Source organism: Monodelphis domestica, chromosome 4, assembly GCF_027887165.1.
Source record: "Monodelphis domestica isolate mMonDom1 chromosome 4, mMonDom1.pri, whole genome shotgun sequence".
NCBI classification, from domain to species: Eukaryota; Metazoa; Chordata; class Mammalia; order Didelphimorphia; family Didelphidae; genus Monodelphis; species Monodelphis domestica.
The window spans coordinates 299,475,660-299,488,191 of record NC_077230.1 but is presented as its reverse complement, the minus strand read 5'-3'; the positions used below and the strand labels follow the sequence as shown (position 1 = coordinate 299,488,191).

Below are 12,532 nucleotides of genomic sequence, written 5' to 3'. Positions count from 1 at the left end.
CTAAATTAGTTAATTTATAATTTCAACACCAATGGAGGGGATTTGAGTTTGGGGGCCAGGATACACTTGAAAAGATTGAAGGACCTTTGTCCCAAGGAGCACAGACAATTGGTGTGCACTACCACACCCAACTTACAATCTTTTAACTTCAACTTTATTGATCCTGGGTTTATTTTTTTTACACTGCCATCACTTCCTTACATATTCTATTCTATTCCACTAAATCTGCCTTTATAATAAAGGAAAACAATAAAATGGTTATAGTAAACTGTTTGATATAATGACCACCTCTGTAATCATACCTCATATTTACTACCCACAGTCTCACTTCCCACTACTGACAGGAAGGAGGAGTATTACATTATGTGTCCTCTGGAACCAATATAGGTCATCATATTTCCTAATTTAAGCTTCCTTTTAGTGTTTTTTAAAAAAATTATGTTACTGTTGTCATTGTGCATATTGTTCTTTTGATTTTGTTCTCTTTTCCCTGTATCAGTTCCCATAATTCTGCCTATATTTCTCCCATAATTCTGCCCATGTCACTCTGACTTCCATATAGTTGTAATTTCTTACAGTACATTCATATACCACTCATCCATTTTACAACCCATAGGTACCTAATTATTTCTAGTTTCTTCTGACCACAAGATTATAAATACATATATACATGCAAATTTATGCACACATGCTCACATGCAGAGAAAGAGAACCCCAAATGCTATTACTACCTTCAAAAATACCAGAGAGGGAATATTTGGCTTCCCAACAATTCAAATGAAAAAGACCTAGTTTTAGTGGTATACTTGCTCAATGAGGCAACAAATGATGTGACATGGCAGTCAAAAGTTACTCTAATTATAGGCCACATTAACAAAACCATAGAATTGAGAACAAGGAATGTTATATTTCTTTTGCCCTCTGTCCCAATAAGATCAAATCTGGAGTACTTTGTTAAGTTTGGTGTGCTATATTTTAGAAAGGATGTTGACAATCTGTAGCATTTCCAGGAGGCAAAGGTGACTTGAAATCATGCCATACAAGGATCAGTTTAGGGAACTGAGAAAAGACTTATGGGGACATGACAGCTGTCTTCAAGTATTTGAAGGGGTGTCATGTTGGATGATGGAAGAACTAAGGGCAAAAGGAGATCTGAGCTCAATGTAAGGAAAATCAGAAATATCCAGAAGTAGAATGAACTTTGGAGTTTTTCTATGGAGTAGTAAACTCCCCATCACTGGAAATCTTTATGAACAGGTGACCATTTGTAAGAGGATTTCTGCTTATGTATAAATTGGACTAAATGTCCTCTGAGATTTTGTCTATCCCAGATTTTATGCTTCTATGAGCTAATGATCAAATATTTATAAAATTTCCATTTCTAATTTTTATACTTCTTGAACAACTAAAAAATATACAAATTAAATTAGAATATCAACTATCATGTTATATGAGAAAAATATAATTTAAATAATTTGGAAAATTGGATTTTTTTGAGCCAGAAAGGACTTCCATGGATCATGGAAGAAGTTTTAGATGCAGTCATAGGCTCTAAATTAATTCAAATCCTGGTTCTTCCACTGACTACTTGTATAACCTTGGGGATGCTACTTGTTCAATTTGTTTATCTCTAAAATGAGGGGCTTTTAAGATAACCTTCAATTTCTCAGTCTGTGGTCCTATGATACCATTAACAACTAATTTTATAAATAAGCAACTGAGACTGGGAGAGGTTTAATTGTTTGTTCTACTTGACTTGAAACTCCACATGGGTAGGGAATGAATTTTATCTTTTTTTTAATCTTACCCAACATTTAAAGCAATGATCTGTAGATAGTAAGTACTTAATTAATTTTTTTTCACTTTTACAACTGCATAGAGAAGGAATCAGAATTATATCACATTTCTCTGCTGCACCATTTGTCTTGAATTTTCATACAAATTAGAAATTCACATTCAGTTCAACTTTCTGATCCCACAGCATCACAAATAACCTAACCATAATTTCTAATTTGCTTTAAAATGTATGAAGTTCATGCTTTTGATTTTTTAGGGAAGAGGCAAAGAGCTTCCTTTCTGATTATATTTGGCTGCATGCCTTAGGTGCTATTCTTCCTAGCAGTTTAGAAGTAGGATGGTAGATATAGTAGAAAGATCACAGGCTCTGAAGTCAGAGGAAATGCATTTGAATCTTCCAGGGGAAGTTTATTACCTGTGTAATTTTGTGCAAATTGCTTAAACTCCCTCAGCCCAAGTTTTCATATCTGCAAAAGAAGGAAGTTGGACTTGGCCTGGGAGGTCCCTTTCAGCTTCATATCTATAAGATTCCTATGAACTGTTTTGGAAGAGTTCCACCTCAATCCCCTGCCCAGGACTCAATTGATAATCCTGGATAATTCCTGTAGCAGTAGCTGATGTTAGCATGGTATTTTAAACTCTGAAAAGTGGTTTTACATACATTATTTCATTTTAGCTTTACTACAACTAGTTGGGTAAAAAAAAAAATAAGCATTTTAAAGGGAAGGAAACTGAGTCTTAGGATGTGATGTTTATGATCAGAGCTATTAAGTATTCAAGGCACGATTTAGAACTAGGTTTCCTGAATTCAATTTCATCACTTGACTCACTGTGGAAGGCTAAATATTCACTCTTCAAATCCCACCAGACGTATCAGCTCCTTCACAGAGAAACCAGAAATAGTAGTGTAATGCATAGTGATGGATCCGAGAACAGAAAGATCTAGGTTCAAATTCTGCCTCTGACATTATCTGTACGACTATCGGCAAGTCCCTTTGCCTCTGTGAGTCTCGTTTTCCTCATTTGTAAAATGGGCTAAACAATACCTGCCATCGAGTTGTTAGGAGGCACATCTGGGATACTGCATATATGTATGCAAACTTTAAAGCCGCGCCCACAGGCTTCCATGCCAACGCCACTTTCTTTGCACTTGGGGCTCTGCCGGGCAGGTCGGACACTTCCCCCAGCAAAGTATTTTCAACTCCCTACTTCAGCTGTATTCCTCCTGGACCAGCCCCTGGGCTCTGCACGCGGTCTTTACAAGGAGCAGCCCCATAACAGGGTCCCCCCCCCCCCCCAACCCCCGCCCCCCGCTCATCTACTTTGCAGCAGTTACGAGGGAATTTGTGGTTGGTGACGCGCAGCCTTAAGAGCCACCTGCAGCGCTTGGCGCGCCAGACTGGGGAGGGATCTGCGGGCTCCGAGCCCGCAGCCGCCGGCCTGGGGACCCCTGTGGCACGGGAGGCCATGCTGGTGTTCTGGCTCCAAGGCGGCCGCGGCCAGCTCCGGCTGCTCGGTAAGGACCTCCCCTAGCAGAGCCACGCTCCCAACCTCTTTCCTTTGCTCTCCCTCCTTCCACTGCCGCAAGCTCTCTTTTCTCTCATTCCTGCCTATTTTTTTGCCTGCCTTCCCAAACACCAAGCGCATTCTATATCCAGCTCCATTTTACGATCTCTTTCAATCGTTCTACCCCACTCCTTTGCCTTCCTTTCTTCCCAGATTTTCTGGCGTCTTCCTTGCCCCTCCTCTTTTTCATCTGACCCTCCTCATCCGGCCTTCTCCTTCCCCCTCCAATCGCCTCTTACTTTTTCTCCTTTTCTTGCTTTACCCTTTCGTTCATTCCTATTCCTTCCTCTGGAACTTATGCTTCTTGCTCTTTCCTCCATCCCAAAGAGGAGTACTATGATTCTCGGCCATCTCTTCTTCAAGTCTTGTCCCGTTTAACCGTCCCTGCCCCCGCTCCCAGCCAGTCCCCTGAGAAACTCCCCTCTCTCCTGGGTCCATACCAGCCTGGGGGCACTCTGTGGCCGCGGGAGTTTGGCGTCCTGAGTCTGGTGAGAGAAATCAGACTCTGAGGTCGAGTGTGGACTGGCAGCGGATGGTCTCGCTGTGGACTTCATGTGAGAGTACATCCCGGAGCTGTGAAAGGCATCCATCTCTCCCTAATGGTTTTGGTAATAGAACTGTAGTGGAAAACGTGCTCTCCGCACTCTTTCAACCTCGACCAAAAAAAAAAAATTTTTTTTAACAGTTACCGGGCAGTGAAAACGCTTTGTATAATTACAAATACAAAATATTCATTTATTGTTTAAATATTGAATTATTATTTCTCTTAATCTCAGTAATTTGACTCGAGCAAGGTGGAGTTAGAGGTCTTGGTTTTTAATTGTCTACTATCTGACTGTGTCTCTTATTTTTCAGGACCTCAGTTTCCTCATGTGTAAAATGAGGAGGTAGGACTAGACATCTCCAAAGTCCTTTTCAGCTTTTAAACACAGGTTTTGGATAAATGGTTCATTAGGGACCCTGAAGTTCGTATTTCCCAAACAAAAACTACCTTTGTTTTTGTCATTTCTCACCCCCCCCCCAAAAAAAAACAAACTCTGAAAAATCTTTTTCCTTTCCAAATCCTTTTCCAATCCACTCAAAACCTAATTAACTCATGTTGAAATGCTAGAGAAGGAAGAGAGTTGCTGACTAACCCTGTTTTAAGCACCTTCCATCCATGTTTAATACAAATCTGCTAAATTAAAATGCTTCTTAGGAGTGGGATGAATTAATTCTTTCAGAACATCTGGATTCAATTCAATAAATGTTAAGCGATTAGGAGGTAATGTGGATAAGGGTCCTGCTTTGCTTACTAGATTTGTTGTCAGAAAGCACTGGTTCCAGTCCTGCCCCTGATTCATATTAATGGTGTGACCATGGAAAAGTCTTTTAACTTCTTAATGCTTTAGGAAATTGTCTTTCAAACAAACAAATACCTACTAGAGATGAATTGCCCTTTTGAATAGATGTATAGAATTGCCACACTGCGATTTTGCTACATTGATAAAATCATAGCTCCAGACCAAGTGATTACTACTACTACTACTACTACTACTACTACTACTACACTACTGCATGCCAATCTTTATGGGCATACAGGGATTTAAAACAGTAGTTCTTATCCTCAAAGCCCTTAAAATCTAGTTAGGAAGGGGAGTGAGATATTCACAAAGATTTAAATTAGAAAAATGATTAAGTATGTAACAATGAACTGAGTGACTTAAGGAAAGAAGAATCATTTCTGATTTCTAGTCTTGGAATGTGAGCAGTCAGAAAAAGAAGAATGGAGGAGTGTGATACTTGATCTTGAGTTGAGGTCTTGAAAGAGAAGAATTTAAATAATCGCATATTGGGAAAATAAGTACATAAAACTATTAGGTAAATTGTAGCCAAATTTTATTGCCAGGCAAAAAATTTTTTTTCACTTGCAGGACAGTAGAATGTTAGAACTAGAAGGAACCTTAGATCGTTTAGATACTTGTTTTGTAAATGAAGAACCCGAGGCTCAGAAAAATAAAAATGCTTAGAGTCACCCAAAGTAGTACATGGCAGAGCCAGGTCTCATACCTAAGCCTTCTAACAATTCTAATTCTCTTTCTACAATAGTAGGATTGAGTAGCTAAATAGTGGTGAGCTATTAGAAGACTTTAATCTAGGGAGTGATATGATTTGACCAATGCATAAAAAGATTTGGAAACTATTAAGAATACTTGGGAATTAGCCATTTATGAAAAGTTTTCTTTGAATAAATTAATATGTTTTACTTCTACAAAGAAAAAATGAATCCAAATTCATCCTTAGAGACTTATTAGCTGTGTGACTCTAGGCAAGTCACATAATCTCTGTTTGCCTTAGTTTCCTAAACTGTAAAATGGAAAATCATAAAAGTTCAAACTGGACAGTATTGCTAGTTATCTAGTCCAAGGACATTTTTATTTACTTTAGAAGAATAGAGTATCAATCTAACCAATTACTTTATATTACATATATCCCAATTTTTGTATGCAAGCAGGACCTGTCTTTGTACATGGGTATGAAACCAGTTCCTAAAACATGTGTTTATGATGAGGAATGAGAATTCTGGCAATCAAAAGTAGACTTCTAAAGTGATAGTTGAGGAGAGGGGAGGAAAACTCAGCAGCCTAGAGAGGCTATGGCAGTGATGACCTTTTAGAGATGATGTGCTATGCCAGATCCCACCAGATTATGTGCTCCATCCCTGAGACTGCATGTAGCTCCCTGCCCCACCCCACCTAGGGACCAAGTGTCCCACACCCTTCCCGACAGGGGAGTGAGAAAGGGAGAGTGGCCTGAGCACTCCACTCAGGGGAGAGAGTAAGCACAAAGAGTTGAGGAGGTGAGGTGGAAAGGGGGAAGGGAGCACCTCTTCTGGAGTCCCTCCATCTTTCTAGTAACTAACTGCTAGGGACAGCATGTGTGCCCACAGAGAGGTCTCTGTGTGCCATATTTGGCACATGTTTCATAGGTTTACCATCATGGGGCTATGGGATACTGAAGACTAGGTTTACCTACTAAGCTTATTTTTCTAGTGTCTAGTTTAGTTGCCGGGTAGCTATTTCCTTCATTTGTCTTCAATCCAAAATACCAAATGCTCATAGATTCCAACACAAAAGATACATTTGAATAAGAGATAAAACTTTCTAACCATAGAATTTGTGGTTACCTAGCAGAAATTCTACCCAGCTTCCATCCAAGTTTTATTTAGCAAGTAATCAATTGAATAGAGCTCTCTCGCTAAAAAGTTCCCTTTTCCTTTACATATTCTGTTACCTCTCCTTGGAAGGTAATGGATTCTGTTCACTTTCTTGAGCATCTACTAATAGTGATGGTTTTTAGAACCAATCTTTCAACTGTTTTATAGGAATTAGCATATTCAGAGTAAATTAGGGAAGATAACTTCAAGTTTAATCTTGAACAAATTAGGAATCATTTGCAGGAGAAGTCCAAAAAACTTGCATTAGAATCAGTCTTCTCAGCCATTTCTTATACTCTTCTGTAGCCAACTTAGCTAGATGTGTTATTCATTTTGGTCTGTAGCAAATCAATCAACAAGCATTATGTAGAACTTATAATGTGCTAGTCATTAAGGATGCAAAGGCCAAAAAATGAAACAGTCTCTACTGTCAAGGAGCCTATGATATGGCAAGAAAGATTATATGGCCCTAATATAAGTCTGTAGAGAATAAATACATATAGAACAAATACAAAGTAAATACAAAAATTATGGAAGGGGACAATTCAATGTTCCCCTTTTGTGCCTAATGGAACTATTTAATAGTCTAAGTTGAGGAACTATTCAATTTAACAGAAAGAAATATCTTTTTTTTTTGTCATTTCTATCACCAGGTAGTTTATTTCTGTAACCTTGCCAACATGCATCCCAGGGAATATATTTCTCTAGACTCCTTTGACAGGATATCTATATCTATATCTATATCTCTATTTCTGTGAATGCATCCACTCACATATATGTGGAAAAGGGAGAAGATTTGTGATTTTATTCGTATATGGAACCCTCAGATGAGGAAATTCTTTCTATCAATAGAGGTTGGCATCTTCTCAGAAAAGCCTTACCTTCTTAGAGAGCTGCTTAAAGCACTTAGGGATTAAGTGGCTTTGGCCGCAGTCATAGAACCTGTGTCAAAAGCAGGATTTAAAGCAAAATCTTCCTAACTTTAAAGCCAACTGTCTTTCTACAATGCCATCCTGCCTAGATCTACTGGTTCCTATAAAATGTTTGAAAGATTCAGCATAAAACTAAAAATATGATGCTTTTACATTTATGGAGAGAGATTGTTTCAACTTGATTATAACAAGATGTTGATTTTATTAAGTCCTCAGGAACTTTACTATTTAATTTGTGCTTATCTAAATGAGGTTATTTTGCTATAGGAGTTGATACAGATGTATAATGAATACAACTCTAGTGATGAGCAATATTCTCCTGATTTTTCTCTCCCCTGATACAAAACTTTGTTGCATACCAGCTTCCATTTTTTGGTAGTATCTTATTCCTTGGAGATATCTTGTGGTATCTTACTCCTTGATCAGATAAGATCTATAAAGTTTGTTGAATTCCTTGGGAGGAAAGTTCTTTGTGAATAAAAGAAAGCACATAAAGCATAAAAATAATATCTTCATAACTTGAGATGGCAGCTATAAGAATGATGTATTGAGGGCTTAAATTACATAATAGCCATTGGTTAGTTCTTTTACCAAACTCTCCTCTTCCTCTAAGTTGGTGCCAGCTAATGATAGTAACTGTGATGGGTTAACAATGAAGAGAGGATGGGTCATCGGGGTATTTGGTATAGTCTTGTGTTAGTCGTCTAGTTCTTTATCTCTCTTTTTTATTTGGAGATTAGAATATCATGGTGACTAATAGTCTACCTACTGTTTTTTTTTTTTACTAGGAATTAGGACTGTTTAATTTGTGAAGGAAAATAGGATCATTTCAGCTTTAAATTGGTATCTTTTCACCCTGCTGTAGTTTTGATAATAACCTTAGCTTTATGTGTGATAGGGAACATTATTAGGGACAATACCAGGAGGTCAATTAAAAATATGTATATTTTTAAAACTATATATTGGTTCTAAGGCAGAAGAGTGGTAAGGGCTAGGCAATGAGGGTTAAGTGACTTGCCCAGGGTCACACAGCTGGAAAGTGTCTGATGCCAAATTTGAACCCAGGACCTCCCATCTCTAGGCCTGGCTCTCAATTCACTGAGCTACCCAGCTGCTCCCTTAAAAATATATTTTGATTGATATTGCTCTCATTTCCAAGTATAGTTTTCTCCTTCCTTGCCCAGTAAGCTGTCCTTTGTAACCAAAATTTTAAAAGTGAGAGAGGGAAGAAAACAACTTTGCAAAATTAAGCAGTACATCAAAGAAGTCTGATGTTATGAGAATTTTTTCATACCCATATCTTACCTAGTCTGCAAAGAAGGAGAAAGGAGGTATATTTTCTCATCTTCTCCATGTATAACCAAGATTGTTCCTTATAATTATGTAATGCTCAGTTTCTTGTTGTTGTTTCTGTTTAAAGTATGTTGTTGTAGTCGTATTTTCTTGATTCTTGTTTCAGTCTATCAGTTCATATAAGCTTTCCTAATCTCTGAATTCATAATTTCTTATGACAATACAATTACATTATTTTTTATGTTCCAGTTTGTTTAGTTGTTCCTCAATTTTAGGGCATCTATTTTATTTTTGCTACCAGAAAAGGGAAACTATAAATATTTTGGTGTATATGGCAATTTTTTTGTCTTTGACCTTGGAATAGTATGTGTCTACCAGTGGAACATCCAGTCAAAAGTATATGGACATTTAGTCACTTTTTTAGCATAATTCAGAATTGCTTTCCAAAATGGTTGTATCACTTCACAGATCCATCAGCAGTATATTAGTGTGCTTCTTTCTCTCAATCTTTTTAGCATCGACTACTTCCAACTTTTCCCATTTCTACAAATTTTCTAGGTTTGAGGTGGTTTAAATTTTTTAATTTGCATTTTATTATTTTTAGGGAATTCATGCATTCTTTCAAATGATTATTAATACTTTGCCTCTTTTTCTGGAGAACATTTCCTATCCTTTTGTTGTGGGAGAAACACACCCAAATTTGTAGCAGGGTTTCACTCCAAGAATGGGAGGTTCAAACTCCATTCAATCCAGAAGTGAGAAAGAATTTTATTTGAAGAAAAGTTTCTTAAGGTAGTATAATAGCTGATGGAATAGCCTGGGGGATAATCAGATGACCTTAGGGTTTATGAGTTAGCCCTGGGACTAGCAGAGTAGCTGCCCTGGAGCAGGTGGAGTAGCAGCTCCTAATGTGGAGTAGCAGCTCCCCAGGTGTGGAGTAGCAGGGTTTGCATATTTATTAGGGTCCAGGAGATTTCCAGGGAAATCTCCATCTTTTCTTGAAAACCCTTCAAAACCAGCATGGTAAAATTCAGGTAGGGGTGTGGTTTTTGACATGTCTTAGGTGAACTTGGGGACACCTGGAGCGTGTTCAGTTTGGGGGATCCCTCTGGAATGCCAGAGCCTTTAGTGCACATGTCCCATGCTTCCTGATGGCCCTATCTGGCATCATTTGTCAATATGGAAGACCTCTCACTATCCTTCAGTAGACGACCACTATAGGTAATTAATAGTGCTTCACAGTTCAGAACTAAAGTAAATATGGAGCAATATGAGTAACTAATAATGCAGAGCAGGCAAAAAACCTGATGGCCCAGTAGAGAACATAGAGGTGATTAGTGATAATACAGATTCTGCAATTTATGCTTGACTAGTGCTGAAACTACAGATCTTGCAGTTTATGCTTAACTAGTGCTAACTGATGAGTAATACAAGATTTCAGAGTATGAGGGTCCTATTTGTATTTTGACCCCTCATTGCCCACTGCACATCTCCATCACTTTGACCACTAATTCACTGGAGAATCATTTAGTCTTATTTGTTCACTTTAGTTCCCTATATATGTTGGATATCAGAGACTTATCATAAATTTTTAATGCTTCATAACTGACAACTCTTTTTAGCTTACTTGCATTGATTTTATTAATGGAAAATCTTTTCAATTTAATATAACAATTATTTATTTTCTCTCCTGTGATCATCTCTTCACCATAGAGTTTGGTGAAGAACTTGCTCTCACCAAACTATGAATAGTTTTCTTATTGTTTTATGATTTTTTTCATGATGTAATACCTAGTAGTATGCCATATATCCACATTGAGCTTAATTCTTTTTTGTTGTTGTTGTTGAAAATTTTATTTAGTCAATTTAAAACATTATTCCTTGGTTACAAGAATCATATTCGTTCCCTTCCTCTCCTCCCCCTACCCGTTCCCATAGCCGATGCACAATTCCATTGGGTTTTACATGTGTCCTTGATCTGTAACAGTTAAAATTTAGGGGAGACTATGGCAGGTAGAAATTAGTTTCTCTCTGCAAGGAGTATTATATTTTTTAGAGGTTTATTAAAGGTTAAAGATTAAAGAAAATACAGAATAAGAAAAAACACATGCCTAGGCCAGAGGCCTAGGCAAGATAACCTCACATCACAGAAGAGACGCGTCTGCTCCAAAACGGAAGTCCAAAAAAGGGAGCGAGCTCAAAAGCCTTTGCCATCAGCTTAAAACCTTCCTCGATCTCGCCCACCTCAGAATTGCGTGGGATTACAAAGCATTTTGGGGAAGTGGAGCAAGGGCTTGTGGGGATTGAAGTCCAGAGTTCAAATCTCAATTTTACAGATCAGAGCCTATTTCCAGGTTATTGATGTTTGCACTAGGATGATCATTTAGAGTCTATATCCCCAATCATATCCCCATCGACCCTTGTAATCAAGCAGTTGTTTTTCTTTGGTGTTTCTACTCCCACAGTTTTTCCTCTGAATGTGGATAGTGTTCTTTCTTGTAAATCCCTCTGAGTTGTTTAGGATCACTGCATTACGACGAATGGAGAAGTCCATTACATTCGATTGTACCACAATGTATCAGTCCCTGTGTACACTGCTCTTCTGGTTCTGCTCATCTCACTGCATCAATTCCTGGAGGTCATTCCAGTTCACGTGGAATTCCTCCAATTTATTATTCCTTTGAGCACAATGGTATTCCATCACAATTTGTTCAGCAATTCCCCAATCGAAGGGCATCCCCTCATTTTCCAATTTTTTTGCCACCACAAAGAGTGCAGCTATGAATATTCTTGTACAAGTCTTTTTCCTTATTATCTCTTTGGGGTACAAACCCAGCAGTGGTATGGCTGGATCAAAGGGCAGACAGTCTTTTATCACCCTTTGGGCATAGTTCCAAATTGCCCTCCAGAATGGTTGGATCAATTCACAACTTCACCAGTAGTGCATTAATGTCCCAACTTTGCCACATCCCTTCCAGCATTCATTACTTTCCTTTGCTGTCATGTTAGCCAATCTGCTAGATGTGAGGTGATACCTCAAAGTTATTTTGATTTGCATCTCTCTGATTATAAGAGATTTAGAACACTTTTTCATGTGCTTATTAATGGTTTTGATTTCTTTATCTGAAAATTGCCTATTCATGTTCCTAGCCCATTTTTCAATTGGAGAATGGCTTGATTTTTTTTTTGTACAATTGATTTACTCTTTATAAATTTGAGTAATCAGACCTATGTCAGAGGTTTTTGTTATGAAGATTGTCTCCCAATTTGTTGCTTCCCTTCTAATTTTGTTTGCATTGGTTTTGTTTGTACAAAATCTTTTTAATTTAATGTAATCATAATTATTTATTTTGCATTTTGTGATTTTTTTCTAACTCTTGCTTCATCTTAAAATCTTTCCCTTCCTAAAGATCTGACATGACACAGAACTATTCTGTGTTCACCTAATTTACTTATAGTTTCCTTCTTTATATTCAAGTCATTCACCCATTCTGACTTTATCTTGGTATAGGATGTGAGATGTTGATCCAAACCTAATCTCTCCCATACTGTCCTCCAATTTTCCCAGCAGCTTTTATCAAATAGTGGATTTTTGTCCCAAAAGCTGGGATCTTTGGGCTTATCATAGATTGTCTTGCTGAGGTCGCTTACCCCAAGTCTATTCCACCTATCCTCCTTTCTGTCTCTCAGCCAGTACCATATTGTTTTGATGACCACTGCTTTATAGTATAAGTTTGAGATCTGGGGC

General features: G+C 37.9%; 1 protein-coding gene across 1 annotated transcript in view; it reads left to right on the top strand.

The window, feature by feature from the left end:
- The first annotated feature begins 3,099 nt into the window (after positions 1-3,099).
- FLT3 (fms related receptor tyrosine kinase 3) overlaps positions 3,100-12,532 on the top strand; it is a 97,812-nt gene continuing 88,379 nt past the window's right edge. Inside the window, exon 1 of the mRNA XM_007495258.3 lies at positions 3,100-3,313. Coding sequence (XP_007495320.1) covers positions 3,265-3,313 — 49 coding nt within the window. The 5' untranslated portion in view covers positions 3,100-3,264. The remainder of the gene's footprint in view (positions 3,314-12,532) is intronic.